General features: G+C 42.0%; 1 protein-coding gene across 1 annotated transcript in view; it reads right to left on the reverse strand.

Moving 5' to 3' along the window:
- Window positions 1–23,363, reverse strand: part of LOC126263742 (probable Golgi SNAP receptor complex member 2) — a 42,410-nt gene that overhangs the window by 17,736 nt on the left and 1,311 nt on the right. The window contains exon 2 of the mRNA XM_049960925.1: window positions 3,622–3,727. Within this exon, the coding sequence (XP_049816882.1) occupies window positions 3,622–3,727 (106 nt within the window). The remainder of the gene's footprint in view (window positions 1–3,621; window positions 3,728–23,363) is intronic.

The raw sequence follows: 23,363 nt of genomic DNA on the forward strand, positions 1-23,363 counted from the left end.
CTAAGGTAAACTTTACTAGGAAGAAACATGGAATCAGGGACTTTTTAGCATGGATCTTATCGGATTTTCACAGAGGCTACAAATTTATGGTGCAGTATTGCAAAAAATGAAAAACTGGATTTCTGCTGCATCTTTATGGTAGTGTTCTCTTAGCATTTAATGCATAAAACGTAAATTTCGATTTCACATTTTCCATTACACAAAATTTTACTTGTTAGCGCAAGATTTATTGCATTTAGTCTATTGTGTTAGTTTTTCCCCTTCTTAATTGAATTAATTAGCCACAAGATACACCATACAGCGAGCTCATACATACATACATAAAATATACAGGTACTGATAAAGAATCCATGTTGGAAATATTTGTTCATTTGCACGCACACACACTTGGACAGAACACGCATATTGACAGACCACTAGTTATGGAACACTTTTGTGCAGTCCACCGTCAGTGATACGTTGGGCTTAGATGTGGCAACAGTGAATCAGTACATCACGTAGAAAAGTCTGTGATCCTGTGTTGCTAATAAAGCCATCAGGCAAGTTGTCAATGGTTGACCAAGCTGCAAAAGTTCTTTCACATTGTTTGGGGCAGCCAAACACAAAAAGTGACCTGCGTCGTCTTCTTCTCCGAAAGAGCAGAAACATGTCTCTGTGATGCACAGCCTGTGAAGATGTTTATGGAAACAAATGTGGTTGAATATGAGTCTATTAGAGGGGCGAGGGGCCCAAGCATCAAATTTGTATGAGATTTCGTGGAACAGCAGCTGACTGGGGAATTATTGTGTACTTCTTGCCTTTGTCTCTTGTTTCCTCCCATTCCCAACCAAGTCTTCTATCATGCATCTGTGTAGGACGTACCAGCCATTATTTGGACATATCAGTAACCTGTATTTGGGACTGCAGTCCAGGTGGTACATCCTGTTACAGTAACTTCTTTGGTAAAGTGGTTAACAGCTTCATTATCAGTGATCCCACAGTGTGATTTCTCCTAAGCGAAATTAATGGAAAGTCCTTCTTAATGCATAAACTGCAGCACTTCGATAATCCTGTATACATGGGGCTTTCAGTCACACAGGTGCTAAAATTTTTAAGATCTTTCAGACCCTACAAACAGCCACTGGTAGGAAGTATAGAGGTGCTGTCATCTCTGAGCAGAAACAAAGTGCTTCTAGTGTCACAACAAGTTCCACAGTCGTGAAACTTGCCTGTGTTAGTAATCTGAATAGCCCAGACTTCGGCATACATGGTACGCAATACATGATTCCAAACATTCGCTGTTTTTGAACTCGTCGGTATAGACATCCTAAAAAAATGTGCCGAAGTTTTGTTCACCTTGGCCCAGTTTCGTGGAAATGGGACACTAAAACTGTTTATTCTAGGTGCTCTAAAGGTCTTCCTTGAAATATCTCTAGTGTCTACACACACTTGGACTAGAGGAGAAAGAGTTCTAGTGATCTAGAAGTGTCCAGTTAAGCACTGTATGGTCAGGTTTGAGCCACTCACTCTCACATTGTTGGATCATACTGATTCCTTTCAAACAGAAATTTGGCACAGAGACACACTGGCATAGATGGACTGAAAGTTCATGTGCTTCAACAAAGAGTGCATTGGTCGGGGTGGAGTAAACTGTATCCAATCCAAACAAGATCTGTGTGTGTGTGTGTGTGTGTGTGTGTGTGTGTGTGTGTGTGTGGTGGAGTAAACTGTATCCAATCCAAACAAGATCTCAGTGTGTGTGTGTGTGTGTGTGTGTGTGTGTGTGTGTGTGTGTGTGTGTGTGTGTGTGTGTGTATTTCTGATGAAGGCCTTGTTGGCTGAAAGCTCATTTTCTGACAACCTTTTTGTTCTGCCTATCTGTGACTCAGCATCTCCACTATATGGTGAGTAGCAACTACCCCTTTCATAATACTTTTACATTCCATCCTGGATTGCGTGCATGTACCATTTTAGTTCCACCCTCACCAAGTTCCTGGCATTTAGTCCTGTGAGGCTGCTTAAACTGACTTTTTTCAGTCATGACTTCTATTTGTTGAAACACTACGATGACAGAAGACATACTGAAAACTACAGCTCTTGTTGCAGTCATCAATCAAAGTACTAATTTGGTGCAGCTCTCCACACTAGTCTATCTCATTCAAGTCTTTTCATATCTGCATACCTACTGCACCCTACATCCATTTAAACCTGTTCACTGCATTCCAATCTTGATCTCCCCATATATTTTTTCTCTCACACACTTCCCTCTATTACCAAACAGACTATTCCTTGGTGCCTCAGGGATTATCCTACCAACCCAATCCTTCACTTCATCAAGTTGCGTGAAACAGCTCTTTTCCCCACAATTCCATTCATTATCGCTTCATTAGTTATCTGATCTACCCATAATCTTCAGAATTCTTCACATCTAAATCTATACTCCACAAGCTACCTTATGGTGAGTGGTGGAGAATACTTAGTGTGCCACTGTCACTTCTCCCCCTTTCCTGACAGCTCAAATCTCTCTATTTTCACCTTCGTGGTCCTTTTTGCGAGATATACGTAGGAGGAAGCAACATATTGGCTCAATCTTCTAGAAATAGTATGCTCTCAGAACTTTAACCATAATCTTGGTGCAGAACTCCTCTCTTGCAGCACCTGCCATTGAAATGACCGAGAATCTCTGTGATCCTTTCGCACTTATTAAATGAACCAGTAATGAAACATGCTGTTCTCTTATAAATCCTCTCTATCTCCCCTAACAATCATATTTTGTGCAGGTCTCAGACTAATGAGCAATAGTGAAGTACTGGTCAAAGGAGGTTTTTTTTTTTAAGCACCACATTTTGAAAGCTTTGATTCTCTTCATTCCATACAATATGATGTCCACACTTTGCTTCTACAAAATGCTACACTCCAAATACTTTCAGAAAATACTTCCTAGCTAACACTTGCAGCATTACTAAATTTTCAGGAAAGCTTTTCTTACTATAGCCAGTTTACATTTAATATCAACTATACATCTGACATTAAATAGTTTGAGTGTAAAGGTAACAACTCACTGAATAGCGAAGTGAGTTCGTACCTTTACTCTTAAATTATTTACATTACACCAGGACTTTCGTTCCTGTAATTATACTTCTGTTGTCGGTTTTTTGTATTTTTTTCCCGTTGCAAAAAACAAAGCTCATCTGTTACTTCTAGTGTTAATTTTCTAATATGACTCCCTCGGCATCACCTAATATAATATGAGTACACTCCATTGTCCTTGTATTACTTTTGTTGGTATTTATCTTATAACTTCTTTTCAAGAAATTATCCATTCAACTTATCTTCCAAGTCCTCTGCCATCTCTGACAATTACAGTGTCATCGGCAAACCTCAAAGCTTTCACTTTTTCTTCCTAACCATAGCTGCTTTCCCGAATTTCTCCCTACTTTCCTTTACAGTTTACTCCATGTACAGAACAGAATACACGAGGGATAGATTAGAACCCAGTCACACTTCCCTTCTCAATTAATGACTTCCTTTCGTGCCTTCAACTCTTAGAACTGCAGTCTTCTTACCTTGTGGGATCAAAAGAGCCCAATAAACAAGGATGACTTGACAAATATTATGTTTTAATGTTGGATGCTTACATACCTGTAAATGTTGGTTATCATATTTCAGTTGATCCACTCTAAGCTTGGCACTCTGACGTTTTTGAATTGGCTCTTTATACACCAAAAGATCTAAACGCTCACAGTTCCTGCAAATAAATTAATTCTCTGCTAGAGCAACAAACATTAACGTGATAAGCAACCTTAAGGTTTGGGCTGTTTTATTGGATCGCAGCAATGCATTTTTATAAATATTAACTAACGTAACAACACAAAAAAACCAGCAGTGACAAAGAACGGTACTAAGTCACACAACCATATTCTACTCACCAGGAACTGCACTCTGCAGCTTCATTACGTAATTCATTTTAGATAATATGCAATGCAATAAAGTGTAACAAAAGGATACACTAGTAGTAAACTGATTAAAATTTATTAAATAACTATTTTACATCAATACAATTATTTCAGATTATGGTCATGTAGCTATCACAAGACACTTTGCTAACTTCACAAATTTATAATTTCAAAAGTATTCTACAGCTAACATAGTGTATTTTGTTCTATTTCAGAGAATGTGTGTAGATTGTAACACTTACAAAATGATAAATTTACAAGTTTATTTGCCGTTGTTGTCTACAAAGTGGTGAAATGGGTGTTACACAAACACCAGAAAAATTATAGCGCACCTCAACACCTATTTGCAGTAGACACTTTTACAGTCCACAGATGTTCTCTTGTCTTAGGCAGTTGGGAGAGCACAAGCCCTTTTGTGTGTCCCAAAACCAGAAGTCACAGGATTTGAGATGGCAAAACAACAAGTCTGTTGCATTCAGTCCAATGTCTGCTATAATGTTCATTGAGATAGTGATTCACTGGATGCTGAAAGTGTGCAAGGACAATAATAATGATTCCTGTCCAAACAATGATGAAGAGCTAATACTGAAAATGGACCTTCATTATAGCAACCGGAATTGTGTTAGCCCAGATATGGTAACTGTAGTAGCCACCAGAAAGATCGCGGGAGGCGCACATTGGCACGGCGCATCACGGGCGGTAGTTGCCGCGAGTAGAGTCCCGTCCACCAGAGGGCACGCGAGAATTCGGACGCGACCTCTGCCGGCGTAACAACAAGAACAACAACAACAACAACTCCAGCAGCACGGGCCGTGCCCAGTCAGTCAACATCGAGCATGCCTAGGACACAGTCCCGGTCTACGCTAAGTGAAGTGCGACGTAAACGTGAACAGTGTTACTACACAATTGGCGACGAGTAGGGTCGTTCTTTCGCGTGTTGCGTCGTTGTTCCGGTTTCGCAGTTTCTCCACGGCATGGAGGATTTGGTGCGAGTTTCGGTTGCGCAGCAGACGGAACTCATGGCCACCATGAAACAAGTGCTTCCGGCGTTGCTCTCCACGCCGTCTGCTCCGGTGCAGTTCCCTCCTCCCTTTCCCCCGTATGACGAGACGGCGGAGGATTGGGACGCATATGAACATCGCCTTCGGCAGCATTTCCAGGCGTTTCATGTTGCCGATGCGGAGGTATGTCGTGCTCTCTTCTTGTCCTGGATATCTCCCTCGCTGTATCAAGTTTTGCGGCAGCTAGCGCCGTTGCAGGAACCCTCGTCCTTGTCTTTTGACGCATTGTGTTCGTTGCTGTCTTCATATTATCGCCGCCGCACGCATGTTGTGGCGGCTAGGGTCGAGTTCTATCAATGCAAGAAACAGCCCCATCAGTCTTACCGGGCGTGGGCCGCTACCCTGCAGGGTCTTAGTCGCAAGTGTCATTTTGTCACGGAGCAGTCGTATGCCCACGTTATGGTACGCGACGTCATTGTTCGTTCGGCCCCTGATAGGGAGGTCCAGCAACGGGCCCTGCAGTTAGAAGACCCTTCCCTCGAGGAAGTTCTGTCCATTGCTCAATCGTATGAAGTCTCTCACGCGGCAGGTCAACAGCTGGAAGAGTGGTGCGACGTCGCGGAGGTTCAGGGTGGTGCGGCCGCGTCCACTGTGTCCGGGGTGTACAACGTGTGAGCGGTACAATCTGGCCGTTACGGCCGCTCCCGCACGGCGCGTAAACAGAATTCCGGCCGCCGGCCCCTGTTGCCGTCCTGTGCGTCGTGCTACATACATCACGATCGGTCAGAGTGCCCCCAGCGTTGGGCCGTTTGTCGCAAATGTAATAAAAAAGGTCACATTGCTAAAGTTTGCCGCTCAGCCTCAAAGGCATCGAAGGAAGCAAGTACAGAGGACATGGCCGTTGACATTCAGGAAGTTTCATCGGGCCAGGCTCCCGACGCATCGGCCCACAAACTCTTTATCGAGGTGTCGGTTCTGTCGCGCCGGTTACAACTGCAAGTAGATACGGGGGCGGCAGTTTCGTTGTTGAATGCACAAACTTATTCCGACCTTGGATCGCCCCTGTTGGCGCCAGTTTACCGGCGTCTACGCGGTTATGGTAAACAGTTCATTCCCCTACTGGGTCAATTCACTACCGACGTGACTTACAAATCAGTCACTCGGCCTATTACTTTTATTGTTGTCAGTGATGCGAGCTCCGCTAACCTTTTTGGCCTGGATGCCTTTCAAGCTTTCGGTTTTTCTATTGCTGACACCATACAGTTGGTCTCCGAAGACGTTCCCTATCACTCATTGGAATCTTTGATCTCAGACTTTCCAGATATTTTTGAGGAGGGCCTGGGGCGTGTTTCCGATTTTGAAGCTCACTTAACGTTGAAGGCGTCGGCTCGCCCGAGTTTTCTACGCGCGAGACAGATCCCCTTGGCTCTCCGCCCTCAGGTAAAGGAAGAGCTAGACCGGCTGACAGCCCTAGGGGTCGTTCTTCCCGTTTCTTCCAGTGAGTGGGCTTCGCCCCTCGTTATTGTCAAGAAGCCCTCAGGAAACTTACGTCTTTGTGGCGATTTCAAGGCCACCATTAATTCCCAATTGGTGGTGGACACCTATCCTTTGCCTCGTGCTGTTGAATTGTTCTCCGCCGTGGCGGGTGGCCAATATTTTTCGAAAATCGATCTGTCGGAGGCTTATCATCAGATACCTCTTGATGAGGACTCCAAACGGCTGGCGGTCGTCAACACCCCGTTTGGCCTTTGCCAATACCAGCGGTTGGCTTTTGGAATATCCAGTGCCCCGGCGATATTCCAGCGTTATCTTGAGCATGTCATGTCGACAATCCCTCATTGTATTAATTACCTGGATGACATAATTGTCACAGGCCGCAGCACGAAGGAACACTTGCACAACCTTCGCACCCTCTTTCTCAAATTCAGGTCTGTGGGCTTGCGTTGCAACCTGCACAAGTCAACCTTCTTCCAACCGTCCATTGAGTATGTGGGCTACACCATCTCTCGGCATGGCATACAGCCACTAGGAAGTTTGGTCCAAGGTATCGTCAACCTTCCTCGTCCCACTTCGCTGAAAGAGTTACAAGCTTTTTTAGGCAAGATAGCCTATTACCACCGGTTCATTCCCAGGGCTTCCACTATAGCCCACCCCCTGTACTGCCTTCTGCACAAGGGTGTTCCTTTTGATTGGTCGCCTGCATGCGAGCGAGCGTTCACCTCGTTGAAGGGCCTCCTCACTTCAGCCCCTTGTTTGGCTACTTTTGATCCCCGTAAGCCGTTGGCCCTGGCTACAGATGCTTCGCAGTATGGGGTGGGGGCGGTCCTGGCCCATCGCAACGCAGACGGTTCCGAGCAACCACTGGCGTTTGCGTCTAAAACGCTTAGTCCCGCGCAGGCCCATTACTCCCAGGTGGAAAAAGATGCTTTGGCCATTGTCTACGCTGTTACCAAGTTTCACCCTTTCTTGTACGGCACGAAGTTTCAGTTAATCACTGACCATAAGCCGTTAATATCGTTATTTGGCCCCGCCTCTCAGATTCCGGATAGGGCGGCCCACAGACTACAGCGCTGGGCCTTGTTCCTCTCTAAGTACCATTATGACATTCATTTTCGCCCTACAGGACAGCATGCCAACGCAGACGCTCTTTCCCGTCTTCCGGTGGGCCCGGATCCTACGTTCGATCGAGAAGAGATTATGTGTTTTCATTTGGATGTGGCCTCCCGCCAAGCAGTTGATGGCTTTCCGATCACTAGTTCTCGAGTCGCCAGGGAAACGGCGGCTGACCCGGTTCTCCGGCAAGTAGTTCGCCTCATTCAGCAGGGGTGGTCCTCCCACCCTCCGGGCCGGGCCTCGGACCCTCTTCGTAATTATTTTCTTCTACGAGACCGCCTCTCGGTCTTGGAAGGAGTTCTCCTTCTGGCTACCGATGATACAGCTCCTCGCGTGGTTGTTCCAGCAGGTTTACGAAGGGAGGTCCTCACGTTATTACATGCGGGGCACTGGGGTGTTTCCCGTACTAAAACCTTGGCTCGCAGACATGTGTACTGGCCCGGTATTGACACAGAAATTGAGCACTTGGTGGCCGCCTGTTCCCAGTGTGCGAGCCAACAAGCATCTCCCAGGGCAGCGTTCTCTTCATGGCCGCCAGCAACACAAGCATGGGAACGTGTTCACATCGATTTTGCGGGCCCATTTCTCAATGGCTTTTGGCTCATTGTCATTGATGCTTATTCCCAATTCCCATATGTGGTTCGCTGCTCCTCAACCACTTCAGAAGTTGCCATCCAGGCACTAGCAAAAATCTTTTCTGTGGAAGGTCTGCCAATCACCCTGGTCTCAGACAATGGACCGCAGTTTATTTCGCAGACCTTCCAGGATTTTTGTAGGCGCTTCGGTATTCGGCATGTTTGCTCTCCCTCCTTCCATCCACAATCGAATGGGGAAGCCGAGCGCATGGTGCGCACATTTAAGACGCAGATGAAAAAGTATGTGCACGAATTTCCTGCAGAGGAAGCCTTGACGTTTTTCTTGACGGCATACCGGACCACACCAATGGGCGACCGCAGCCCCGCAGAGCTCCTCCATGGGCGTCAACCTAGGACTCTGCTGCACCTCCTCCGGCCTGGTCCTCGCCAGTCTTCACAAAACGAAGTACCTGGCTTTCCACTGGATATGTCGGTCTGGGCCCGTGGGTTTGGTCGCAATCCACGTTGGATACCAGCGGTGATCCTGCGCCGAAATGGCCGCCGGCTCTATAACTTGCAGGCGGGGGATCGGGTGGTACGTCGTCACCAAAATCAGCTACGTCCACGTTCGGGCACCCACCCTCCGACCTCTCGGACACCGGCTTCCCCATTGCCGGCACCTGTATTGGTTTCACAGGGGACGTTACCTCCTCTCCCCGCTGTGACTCTGCCTCACTGCGATGGTTCTCAGCCTTGGCAGCCTCCAGTAGCTCCAGCACCGGCATCGCCATCATTCGAGATGCCCCAGCGAGAGCCGGCCCCCCTAGCAGGTTCGGTTTCTCAGGGGGCTAGTTCACCTGTGGTTGTCCCTTCCCCTTCGTCCCCACCACTGGGTCTCGCCCCTCCCGAGGTGGAACGGGATCCGGAGTTCGACAGCTTGTCACCCGTTCTGTCCCGAGCTCCGGTTGTGGGACGACGGGGGCCTCTTCGTGTGGGTCACTTCCAGCCGTATTCGAAGGTTCCAGCTCGAGGGTTGGTAGATCCCCTCGACTCCGGCCATCCAATGGATGTGGAGGTCATCGCTCCTGCCCGACGCTCCACCTTCCGACGCAGTGGATCACAGTGGCTTCACCCCCCGAAGGAGGAGGAGTGTAGTAGCCACCAGAAAGATCGCGGGAGGCGCACATTGGCACGGCGCGTCACGGGCGGTAGTTGCCGCGAGTAGAGTCCCGTCCACCAGAGGGCACGCGAGAATTCGGACGCGACCTCTGCCGGCGTAACAACAAGAACAACAACAACAACAACAACTCCAGCAGCACGGGCCGTGCCCAGTCAGTCAACATCGGGCATGCCTAGGACACAGTCCCGGTCTACGCTAAGTGAAGTGCAACGTAAACGTGAACAGTGTTACTACAGTAACTGTGAAAGTTGAAGTGGCATTTCTAGTAAATTAGTTTGTGCTTTGCTTGTACTCTGCTGAGAAATTATGGATCTGTGATGTGGTGATTCAAAACCCAACCTCAGAATATTCTTCAGCACTTAAAATCAAGGCCTAGGTTCGGCCCTTACGTATGTTCTTTATGAAGATAACTGTGATAATGGTGTACAACTAATCTGCAAGTATTTGTATCTCGTTAGTCTTCCAAAGTTTGTAAAGCTGTCTTCTCCACTGTAATGGTCCTATAATGTTGTAGCCTACCAGCACTGAGCATCAGAAATGCATAGAGATTAGTTTCTGTCAAACACTATTTTGCCACATCTTACAAAATGATCTCAGCAATATGTTGCAATTAGAATTAGTTTTATTTTTAAGTAAAATTCCACTGCACCACAGTATCAACAATTATAAATTGCATCGAATAGGATGTACATATTACGTATATGTTTAGTGCGGCATGCTCTCACTTTTATTTAGTAAATGAGCAGACTTGTATAAAGAGACTTTAGCTTCATATCTAACAATTGCATGTTGGGCATCAATTCATTCTTCGTAAATCTTTTTTATGTTAGTGTTCTCATTTGATTTTCACAGGAGTGCAGTCACATGAAAGAAGATAAAGGAAGAAGCAGAACAGAAAACTACAGTATGCTTAAAATGTTGCTACATCTGACAATTAACCTTTTTCTCCCACTGAAAGCAGTTTAACACTTAAGAACACATCCATCATCAAGAAAAACATGCCAGCTCAGATTTTGGGCATTTAAAACTGCTTGGGCCAAATGCCCATTTTTAAATGTCCTGCCCACTGGGCATTTGCCTGACCCAAGTCACTAGCCCATACCAAATACAACTAGTAGGGGATATTCAACATATACAGAGAAAAGCATCACAAATGGTCACAGATTTGTTTGAGCCATGAGAGAGTGTCACTGAGATGTTGAACAAACTGAATGGCACACTCTTGAAGATAGACTGGGTTTAAATGATGACTCTAGGAACACACTGCAACCCCCTATGTATCACTCACTTAGGGACTGTGAGGATAAGATTAAAATAATTACTACATGCACAGATTCATTCAAACATTCGTCTGTTGCTCCTTATGTGAATGAAACAGCAAGAAACCCTAATACGTGGTACTATGGGACATACCCTCTGCCATGCACTTCTCAGTAGTTTTCAGAGTACAGATGTAGATGCAGATGCACATACTGAATGGTTTTGGCTATATTGTCAACAATACTTCACACAGTATTCTTACTGCTTACTTCTGTTTATACAGAAATTACTTTAGATGCATAGCCCGAGAAGATAATTCAATAAGACAATAAGGAGTGAAAATGAGCAAAACTCTTGTTTTTCAGATCAACATTAGGAGAGACTTCTAAGAGTAAAATATAATGGGCCAAGCAACTTTATTAGTTTAGCTTTTTGTTGGCTCTGTTTTACCTCTCAAGTTGTTAATAAAGATGACCTGAGCCATTGATAGATTACAAAGGTAGTTTAAGGGCATACCTATCAAGTTAGCACAAGTTTTTTAATATTCTGCTAGAAACAAAAAACTTAAGAGAAAACCTCAGTTCACTAGTATCGAGTTCTTATCGCCAAAAATCAATTGGGAAAGATTACAGTTTTGTAAGAAGATGGATACATTAATGCAATAAAGATAATGTACAGAGGACACAATTGTAGAATTAGAACACCAATGGGGACTTCGACTTGCCGTTAAAGTAACTTATTAGTGGATTTTCATTAATCTCAGTCTTTCTTCCTGTGTTACTGACTCGAGTGGTCTATTATTTGTGAGTCTGCTTTCGTCGTTCGTCTAAGCCTCGTGCCTCAGTAGTGTGTTTACATTTTGCGGCTTGCACTGCAGCTGTAGCGGATATAAGCTAAGTACTGACAAACTTATTTGTGCTCTGTAATACAGTTATTAAATTTAATAGATTTCAGCAGTGTTGCGTGCCGTTTGTGGCGAAATAACGCCTTAATAAACTTTTGTAATCGTTCGCTAGCTGTGTTTTATAGTTTTCAGTGTGTTGAAGTCGTTAGTAAATTTCTTGCTTTAGTTTTCAATTGACATTTATTATTCTTTATAGTGAAATATTTCAGTAAAATTTTCATTTAGTTTTTTAACTTCGCTTAGTGTTACAGTGGTCGTTTTAATTTTTTGGTTTTAGCTAATAATTTTGTGAAGTTTTGCTGGTATTGGTATCGGCTGTGTTGTAGTAGTATTAATACAAGTAGCTGCTTTCTTCATAGGCAGAGGATTTCTAGACCATTATTGTTAGTTCTTAAATAGTTCTACTGGTGTAACTAACTTTGGTAATGTAGACGTATAGTTTTTTTGAGTAACTGTAAAATTTTTACCATGAGTGAAAAGTGTGGGCTCTGTCGTAGGTTTGTTAGTAGTGGATTACAGTGTGGGACTTGTTCAAAATATTTTCATTGGGGGAATGCAGTGGGGAAACCAGTGGTCATTTTAGGGAGATCCTCCCCTGGGAATGTAGAATCTGTAGTAGAAACAAGTTAATAGAGGAGCTGGAGCGCAAGATCTGTGACCTTCAGGTACAGTTACAATGCGCAAAGGAGGAACTAGATAGGTTGAGGAGGGTGAATGGTGGTGGGGAATGGAAACTGGCAGTTGGCAAGAAGTAGCTAGGAAGAGGAGGTATTCAGACAGTTTTACTTTGCATACATGCAATAGATATGACCAACTGTCAGAGTTGAGCGGAGACGAGCCTCGTGTGGCCGTAGATGTACGTAACTTGCAGCAGTCCTCAGCAATTAGGAGGCCTAGGTTAGTTGCAAAGTCTAGCAGAAAGAAGGTTCTGCTGCTAGGTAGTTCCCACGGTAGAGGTGTGGGCCAGCAGTTGCAGGAAGTGTTGGGGAGTGAGTACCAGGTCACCAGCATTGTGAAGCCTAGTGCAGGATTGGCTCAGGTGACTGAAAGCATAGGGGAGTTATGTAAGAATTTTACGAAAGAGGATCAGGTAGTGATAGTGGGTGGAGCAGGGAACAGTCTCGATAGGGACGGGGAATATGATGTCAGTGGTGACTTGGTTAAGATAGCTACTCAAACTGGTGGCACTAATGTGCATTTCGTGCAACTGTTTCAGCGTCTTGATCGGCCTCACCTTAATGCGGCTGTTAGGCGCGTTAATGTGGGGCTGGGGAGGGCACTGATGGCGGAGGGCATGGATCACATCTCAGTGGTGCCAGTTGGGTCTATCAGTAGATGGTGTTTCACTAGGCATGGCCTGCACCTCAATAGGTATGGGAAGGGGAGGCTGGCTAAGCTTATAGGTGACAGTGTAATGGGGGGTGGTGGTGGTGGTATCACTCATGGAAAAATTCCTGTAGTAGTTGGTGTTAGAGCTGCACCTTTTTTAGACTGAAGTCAGCTGAGAGGTATACCTGCTTAAAAGAAGTGTCTCTAACTAAGGGCTCCCCTCCAGAGGATGCAATGTTTCCAAGTAGAGAAGGAATTAGCATATTTCATCAAAATATAAGAGGTAGTAGAGATAAAGTTAGTGAACTGCTAATAGATGTTAACTCTGAAATTATTGGTATATCAGAGCACCACTTAAATAATTTGATAATTCAGAGGCTTCCTTTACCAGGCTACAGATTAGCTGGCTGTTTCTCAACGAGTTCCTTGCGGGTTGGGGGAGTGGCTCTGTACGTAAAAAACAGTATTTCATTTGAGTACATAGATGTATCATGACACTGCACTGAACAGATATTTGAAAGTTGTGCAGCATTAGTTGAATTTAGTGAAACTAAACTTCTAATTGGTGTTGTTTATAGGTCCCCTAACTCTGACTTCAGAGCATTTTTGCTTAAGCTAGAGAGGATTCTTGATTCACTTTGTAGGAAGTACCAGAAAGTAGTTATATGTGGTGACTTCAATATTAATTTTTTACATGATTGTGCAAGGAAAAGGATGTTGGTCGATCTCCTAAATTCATACGATCTGATGCAAACTGTGGTTTTTTCCAACTAGGGTGCAGGGGAATAGTAGCACAATCATAGACAATATTTTTATTCATTCTTCATTACTAGATGGCCATTCTGTTAGTAAAAGTGTTAGTAAAAGGGTCAATGGCCTTTCAGACCATGATGCAGAAATTTTAACATTAAAAAGGTTTTTGTACTCAAACCAACGTCGTATTTAATTACAAACTACATAGGAAAGTTAATCCAACAGCAATAGAGAGTTTTTCAAAACTTGTCAAGGAACAAGAGTGGCAAGATGTTTATAGTGCCGATAATATAAATGATAAATACAATGCTTTCCGTAACACATTTCTCATGCTCTTTGAGAGTTGCTTTCCATTAGAACATTCTAAACGGGGTACTAGCAGTAATGGACAGCCCGGTTGGCTGACTAGTGGGATAAGGATATCATGTAGAACAAAGCGGGAATTATATCAAAATGTTAGAAGTAGTCACAATCAAGCTACGGTGGCCCATTACAAACAGTATTGTAAGGTGCTTAAAAATGTTATTAGCAAGGCAAAAAGAATGTGGTATGCAAATAGAATAGCTAATTCACAGGATAAAATTAAAGCCATATGCTCAGTTGTGAAGGAAGTGTCTGGTCAGCAGCACAAGGTTGATGATGTAAAGTCAGTTCACAGTAATAATATTTCTGTTACTGATAAATCAGATATATGTACAGTATTTAACAACCATTTTCTGAGCATTGCTGGTGAATTAAATAAATATTTAGTTTCTAAAGGAAATCATATAAATTTCTTACCAAATGCCTTTCCGAGATTGACGTCTGAAAAACTCCTCTGTGATACAGACAAGAGGGAGATTGAGTCAATAATTAAATCACTGAAGACTAAGGACTCTCATGGTTATGATGGAGTGTCTAGTAGAATATTAAAGTACTGTGCTGCACATGTTAGCCCTGTATTTAGCCATATTTGTAATTTTTCCTTTAGGAATGGTCAGTTTCCTAAGCGATTAAAGTACTCAGTGGTAAAGCCGCTTTATAAAAAGGGAGAAAGGGATAATGTAGATAATTTTAGACCTATTTCTATGCCATCAGTGTTTGCAAAAGTTATCGAAAAGGCTGTGTATGTAAGGTTAATTGATCATTTTATATCACATGATTTGCTATCAGATGTACAGTTCGGCTTTAGAAGTCGTTTGACAACTGAAAATGCTATATTCTCTTTTCTCTGTGAGTTACTGGATGGGCTAAACAAAAAGTTTTGAACGCTTGGCGTATTTTTTGATTTAACTAAGGCATTTGACTGTGTTGATCTCACTATATTGCTCCAGAAGTTGGATCATTGCGGAATAAGGGGAGTAGCTCATAATTGGTTCACCTCTTACTTTAGCAACAGGCAGCAAAAGGTCATTATTCACAATGTTGATAACGGCTGTGATGTGGGATCTGAGTGGTGTACTGTCAAGTGGGGGCCGCTCCTGTTCCGTATTTATATAAGTGATATGCCCTCTAGTATTATGGGTAACTCTAAAATATTTCTGTTTGCTGATGACACTAGCTTGATAGTAAAGGATGTTGTGTGCAACATTGACTCGGTTTCAAGTAGTGCAGTACATGACCTCAGTTCATGGCTTGTAGAAAATAAACTAACATTAAATCACAGTAAGACTCAGTTTTTACAGTTTCTAACACACAATTCAACAAAACCCGACGTTTTAATCTCACAGAACGGGCATATGATTAGTGAAACTGAACAGTTCAAATTCCTAGGTGTTCAGATAGATAGTAAGCTGTCGTGGAAAGCCCACGTTCAGGATCTTGTTCAAAGACTTAATACTGCCATTTTCACTATTCGAACGGTATCGAAAGTGAGTGATACTTCGACACGTAAATTAGTCTACTTTGCTTATTTTCATTCACTTATGTCGTATGGTATTATGTTTTGGGGTAACTCTTCCCATTCTAGAAGGATATTTTTGGCTCAGAGACGGGCGGTTCGAACAATAAGTGGTGTGAGTTCACGAACCTCTTGTCGACCTCTGTTCACGAGTCTGGGTATTTTGACATTGGCCTCTCAATATGTATATTCCTTATTGTCGTTTCTTGTTACCAATATTAGTTTATTTCCAACAATAAGCAGCTTTCACTCGGTTAATACTCGGCAGAAATCAAACCTCCATTTGGATCGGACTTCCTTAACTCTTGTGCAAAAGGGTGTGCAGTATACTGCTGCATCCATTTTCAATAAGCTGCCACTCGAATTCAAAAATCTTAGCAGCAATCCACGCGCTTTCAAATCGAAACTGAAGAGTTTCCTCATGGGCCACTCCTTCTATTCTGTCGAGGAGTTCCTTGAAAAATTAAGCTGATTCTCATTGTAATGCTGATAGTGTTTGCTTGAACTTATGGACTGATTTTCTTCCAGGTTCATGAACATTTATTTTTATCTGTTATTACTTTTATTTTGTAAGTTCATGTACTGACACGTTCCATGACCTTGGAGATTTTCTCCTCAATTTGGTCCTACGGAACTTGACATGTAAATAAATAAATAACACCACTGGGGAACTCTGAATACTTCAAAATAAGACAAGGACTTAAACAAGGAAGTATTCTATCCCCTGCACTTTTTAATGTTGTTATGAAGGGAATGAATAGGGCTGTTAAAGATATAGTAAAAGAAAAAGACAAAAAGATTATTTTTGCAGATGATATGGTAATATGGGTCAATAAAGAGGTAGATGTACAGTTACAACTTTATGCGTGGAAGGAAATAATGAGAAGGTATGGATTAAAAATAAATAAAGATAAGAGTGAAGTAATAGTATTTGGAAGAGACAGAGGGAGCAACGGAAATATTACTTTGAATGGAAAACCCCTCAAAGTGGTAGACAGTTTCAACTATTTAGGGAGTGAAATATCTAGTGATGGAAGAATAACCAATGAAATTAATAGGAGGTTACAGAAAGGAGGCAATTTCTACCAAACAATAAAACACCTGATTTGGAATAAGGAAGTTTCAGAAAAAGCAAAACTCCTTATGTATACGAGTTATTACTTCCCTATTGTCACCTATGAAGGAGAAACATGGGCAATGACAGAAAGGGAATGGAACAGACTGCAAGCAGGGGAAATGAAATTTCTCAGAGCAGTTAAGGGAAAAACAAGAATGGACAGAGTAAGGAATGCAGATATTAGAAAGGACCTTAAACAAGAAAGTATGAGAGAAGGAACTGAAAAAAAAAAGATTAAGATGGTACGGGCATGTCAAGAGGATGCATGGGCAGAGACTCCCCAAAATTATGGAAGAACTAAACATGGAGGGAAAAAGACCTAGAGGGTGCCCAAGAACAATGAGTGAGAACATCTGTGGAAAGGAGAGGTGTGACCTGGCAGCAGCAAGTGGAGGAAGAAAAGTGGTGGGAGGACCAAGCCAAATGGAGAGGACCCATCAGCACCCTGACCCGGCAATAGATGAAGTGGGATCCGGATATAGACAGTTTTGTAAGTGGCGGCATGATAAAACATTCTGCATAACATTACTAAATGCCTTCTCTGAAAACTACCTATAACAGACTGTTCATAAACCTACTTATGATGGAAATATAGTGGACCTAATGGCAACGGAAATAGCCAAATTCTTTGAGGATGTTCACATTGAAAATGGCATCAGTAACCAGAGGCCATTGTAGCAACAATGATTACTGAAATACAAAGGACAACTAAACCAAGCTGAACAATTTATATGATCAGTAAACAAGATAAAGCGGGCAGTAGTCTCATATCTCAATGAGGAACGTCAATCTTTTAGCTCAGGACATAAGCATGTAGAGGAACTATGTCAAGTTTAAAAGAATGGTTAACCATGCACAGGATAGGTCTATACACAGTAGAACAGTTCATGACTGGAAGACAGTCCATACTATACAGATACTTTAAAGAAACTTCTAACGAAACAGAGAATAATGCATAATAGGTGTAAAACAAAGCATAGTGCTATAGATAAGAGAGATGCGAATAAAATGGGTTTGTCTGCCAGGAGTGCAATACGTGAAACCTTCAATAACTACCATAGTAGAATGTTATCGAAAGGCCTCTCACAAATGTGTAATGGCTTTTAGTGTTCAGACACTTGTGGGTGGCACAGGAACTTGTAATGTATGAGTGGTATTGAGAAACAACTAAAACTGATAAAATTGAACAATGTGTAAGATTAGCTTGAACCTAAAATGAAGTTCAAAAATGAGTTACAATAATCACAAATTTTGAGGAGGACTGCTGTTCAATAATACAGATGCTGGCATAAAAGAAGCAAATGATGCCATTATCTGTAATGAGGTACTGTCCAAAGAAACTGCATAAACATTCAGTCAGATCTTGGTAAGATTTCAAAGTGGTGCAAAGACTGATAACTTGCTTTAAATGTTCAGAAACGTAAAATTGTGCTCTTCACAAAATGGGAAAGTGTAGTATCCTGTGACTATATTATCAAGGAAGTCATAGATGGAATGTGTCAACCCATACGAACACCTAGGTTTAACAATTTGTAGGGATATGAAATGTAATAATCACACAGGCTCAGTCATAGGTAAATCAGACGGCAGCCTGTGGTTCACTGGTAGAATATTAGGGTGATGCAATCAGTCTACAAAGTAGACTGCATGCAAAACACTCATGCAATACATCCTAGAATACTGTTGAAGTGTGAGAGACCCCTAGCAAATAAAACTAAAGGAGATATTGAATATATACACAAAGAAAAAATGTGTTGTTGAATTATGGAACATGTTGTATGCTCCTGAGTATGACATTTTTGGAGAATGACAGTTTCCTCTATAAAATTCAACAGGGGCAACTCAGCTCATTCTGTTTGTTTATGAGATCCACAGCACCATAGACAAAGGAGCTCATGTTGATGCTGTGTTCCTTGAATTCCAGAGACCATTCAAAACAGTTCTGCATTGTTTGGTGAACAAGAAACAAACTTGCTGAGTATCAGACCAGATTTTTTGACTGGATTCAGGACTTCCTTTAAGACACAACTCAACACATTGGTGGATAATGTTAAAGGATTCATAAGGCTATTCACTGGATGATGTTGTTGTCTATAGGAAGGTTTCAGATCCAGTACACTGTAGTGAAATGTGAAACGAGCTGCGAAAGATCGACAGTTAGTGCAGGAACTGGCTGTTAATCCTGAACACAAATAAATGTAACATACTGTACATCAATAGGTGAAGAGATCCAATATTGGTTGATTACACTATTGGTAACAAGTCACTGGAAACAGTAAGTACTATAGAATACCTAGAAGTATCCACCAAGAGTGGCCTTAAGTTGAATGATCACATAAAATGGCCAGTAGGAAAAGGAGATGCCAGGCTGAGTTTCATTGGGAGAATTTTCAGGAAATGTAAGTCATCCAGAAAAGAAGTGGCTTACAAAATATTCATTCAGTTCATTCTTGAGTACTGTTCATCAGTAGACCCTTTACCAAGTAGGGGTTCAGTAGAAGAGATGGAGACGCTCCAACAAAGAATGGTGGGGATTGTTTAGTAGGCACAAGAGCATTATGGGGCTGCTCAACAAACTCCACTGGCAGACACTACAAGAGAAGTGTGCATCACAGAGAGGTTTACTTCTAAAATTCAGAGAGCGTACATTCTGGAAGATTTGAAGAACATATTACTTCCACAAATCACTCACACAATGATTGGAGAAATTAGTGCTCTTGCCGAGCTTTACAAATCATCATTCTTCTCATGCACCATTCTTGAGTGGAACAGAATGTAGAACAGGAATAGTTGGGAGAAGATAGTGGACCAGACATACTCTCCACTACAAACCATAAGGTGGCTTGCAGAGAATAGATGTAGATGACATTTCATTCTTATGAAGTGAACCAATTGTTTAATATACCTTTAGTGATTATGCTTATCTATTATAGGTATTTTAGAACCTGTGACTGTTAACTGAATGTAAACACACAAAACTGCAACCAGTGACTGGTTGCAGTTTTATGTATTTACATACCTTTAGTGATTGACTGCCATCAGCTCAACCATCAACCAGGTCAAAATTAGAGAAAGAAGATACTGGTGAAAGAAAAAAAAAAAACTCAGCTACCTTCATAGTTTGAATTGGAAATGAGGAAAAATAATCACAAGTTTTGAGAAAGATGTGTGTTCAATAACATAAATATTAGCATAATATGAGGTCATTGCCCTGCCATGATTGTTAGTCTTATCTTGGAGATAAATTACATCCGAATATAAACATCACAATAGAAGTGGAAAAATATGGTACTTTACCTTTTATTGATGTCTTGGTATGAGGGAAAGCAGATGGAACCTTGGGACACAGCGTTTACCGCAAGCCAACGCATACAGATCTATATCTGCGAGGCCACAAGAGCTGTGATCATCCTGCATAATGCGGTAGTGCATTACGTATGTTAGTTCATAGAGCACATGTGTATCTGATCCTGAGAGCCTGTCGAGTGAAATACAACATTTGAAGACAGTGTTCCGACAAAACGGTTATTCTGAGAGATGTAATGCATACAGGCCAAGGCGAGTTCAGTCTATGGAACAGAATTAAGATACGAAGACACCCACCACTTTGGCTTTTTGCTGTATTTTGGTGCCATGTCGTCAAGAATCGGAAGATACGGAATTAAGTGTGTTTTTCAACTATCTGCAAAACTGAGAAAACTGTTGGGTTCAGTTAAGGATGACCTTGAACTGAGGAAATGTGGTGTGTACAAGATTCCTTGTCAGTCTGGGGCAGCATATATAGGCCAGACATGCCGTACAGTACAAGAATGCTGCGATGAACATTGGTGTCATACACGCCTTTGTCAACCGGAAAAGTCAGCAATTGCGGAACACTGCCCGAATGCAGGACATCATATGATTTATGAAAAGACAGAAGTTTTATCCCCAGTATCATCTTTCTGGGACTGCATCATTAAGGAAGCAATACATATCCGTACAGCCGATAATCTCATCAACAAGGATATGGGATTTCAACTGAGCACAGCCAGCCTGGAACCCTGCATTGGCTGCTATTAAATCACGACGCAAAAATCAAGATTCTTCAATAACAGACCCATCGTAACACTGGCCTAGTGCAGCCGTTGGTGAGTAACGTCTGGCCGCACTTGACAAATGCAGCATACAGCGCACGTGCGGGAGAGCTGCTCTGTGATTTTTGGCAGAGGGAGTTTGAATATGGCAAATCACTGGATATGCGTGATGTTCATGGCTGCGCATTCTTCGCGCATGTGTTCTAAAAATGGGGCATCGGTGTGTGGATACAGTCAGTCGTACCTAGCCACGAGCGCGGTTGAACCACCTGAAGATGTCGGACAATTGCTCCGAGGAAATATTGAGGAATTTGCACAACGTGATCCGGCGGCAAACCCATGAATACTATTTATTACCACACAATGTTCAAAATTGGCACAGTACACACATAAACAGACATCTCTAGGTGGGTGCATACAATTTTGATCTTCCAATATGTGAAGTTGTATAGTTGCTCTTACAAAATTGCAAAAGTTTCTTTAATACTGCGAGTCATGTAACTCTTCACTGTCACAACTATTTGACCTTCAACTGTTACAGTTATAGTGTCTTTTTTGTTGGCGCTCTGGTGAGAACAGTTCCATTTATCTTCCAGGTAAAATGACTGCACTATTTGAACTTGAGTTGCTTCTACAAGATGACCATAATATGGATCTGGTCTTCCAAAGACTCCTTTTACAGACCTCACATTTCTTGATTTGTGTACCATGTACTTTGATACTGATGGAACACAGTTCAAAATTGTTTTCTTTGAAAATGTCTCTGGGATAATAGTAAAAACTTGCACGTTTTCACTGTAGGATGCACAATATTCAACAGCTGAACTGATATTTGTGAAACATTCCTGGCAAGAGGGGCGCGAGCACTTTGGTTGATTTTTTTCTGAACATGGAATTTCTCCTTTGAAGAGTGTGGTCAGTTTTGCTGTAGTGTACTCATCCATAGCTTTAGTAATTTCTATGCATTTTTCTTGATACATATAGCTTATGACTTGACTTCACTGACCACTGTTTCTTAACATGGCTAACATCTACCTCTGTAGTTGACTGACTGAGGGTATCTAATTCTTCCTCTATTGATGCAAAATCTGCAGCATGGGAGGTTTCACCTTGTTCAGATACTATCATTGTTGTTATTCTGTGAAAACATTTAGAATACAAAAAGTTGTCACTGGAAACTTATATATCACTCTCTTATGGATATGCAAATAGTCAGCACACTTCACTTTCCTGTGGTCCCAATCAGAAGACATTTCAAACAGTCCTTTTCACAAAACACACTGGAACTGTGTCAACTGGCAAATTCCTCACAAAAACACAGAACTCACTGGATGGTCTCAGATTAGAAGCTTCTTCAGTAAACAAATTAGCACTGAACAACTACAATACAGAAACCTGCAATGAACAACCGCAACAAAGAAACTACAACAACCTGTATCTTGGGGCAGACATTTTTTTTTGGAGGAAAAAAAAAATACATGTTTCTTACTTACTCCTGATTTTTAACATATCCAAATAGCATACGAGACTATGAAGGTAACCTCCCTGCCTGAAGTGATACAGATTATGCCCCTTAATCACACAGTTTATATATATTAACAAAAACAATCTATGTTTGACAATATAGTGGCAGCAGCTGAAAACACGCATAAAATATATGGAACTGCACAAACTTCTGGACCCAGTGACTCCTCCTCCTCCTCCTGAGAGGAGAGTTGAAGAGATAAGAAGAGGGATGGAGGAAAATGACTGGGAAATTTTAGGAAATTGGTAGAGTTATGGAAAAGCCACCCAGAACCCTGGATCAGGGGAGACCTACTGAACAGTGTGAGAAGGAAAGAGTAACTGCTTGGTGCCTGCAGATCAATTGTGCTGTTCTCATAATATTATGACCTCAATTACACCTACATTTTGCCCACAGCAACAGTTTTAAGAAGCAATCATACAAATAGTATCACCGCAGTAAACTTGACAATATGGCATATGGTGTGTATTTGAGACCAAAATATGTTGTGTGTAGTCTAACTTAACCTCAAAGAAGTGGCAGCGTTATGATTGACAGAAGTATAATAAATACTTATCTCAAAAGTTTCTTTTGCAAAGTCAGGTTAGATAAATCAGGTAGTAAGAAATGGCAAAAGCCATTTAACTTTTACTTTACACAAGACATGAAGGGAACATGTATTTACTTATTTCATCCAAGGATCATCTCGCAATGATGTAGGCACTGGCACAGTAATACAACAAAACTCAATAGCTCAAAATATGGATATACATAGAATACTTAAGCATGTTCTATAAGAAAACGACATGTTTTCAGCTGTGGTCTTTATGAATGAACTCAATAGCTCAAAATATGGATATACATAGAATACTTAAGCATGTTCTATAAGAAAACGACATGTTTTCAGCTGTGGTCTTTATGAATGAACGACACCAAATTTGCCTGAAGTGATCTAGGAAAACCCAAATCATGATGGCCAGACACTGTGAAGCCCATCCTCCCAAATATGAGCTCAGTGCCTTAACAGCTGCAGTGCCTCATTTGGCTGGTCACTATTATACAATGTTCTTTGGTTTACACAAATATCTTCTGTCTGTATGCACACTGAACCAACTACTAGAGGATTATAAACAGTTGGTGCTAAAGTACAAAAATGGCACTTCAAATTTTCACGTAAAATGTTTTAATCCTTCAGATACATTAATTTGAGTGAATAGTAAGGAAGTGCACTAATATCCAT

This window comes from Schistocerca nitens, chromosome 6, assembly GCF_023898315.1.
Source record: "Schistocerca nitens isolate TAMUIC-IGC-003100 chromosome 6, iqSchNite1.1, whole genome shotgun sequence".
NCBI classification, from domain to species: domain Eukaryota; kingdom Metazoa; phylum Arthropoda; class Insecta; order Orthoptera; family Acrididae; genus Schistocerca; species Schistocerca nitens.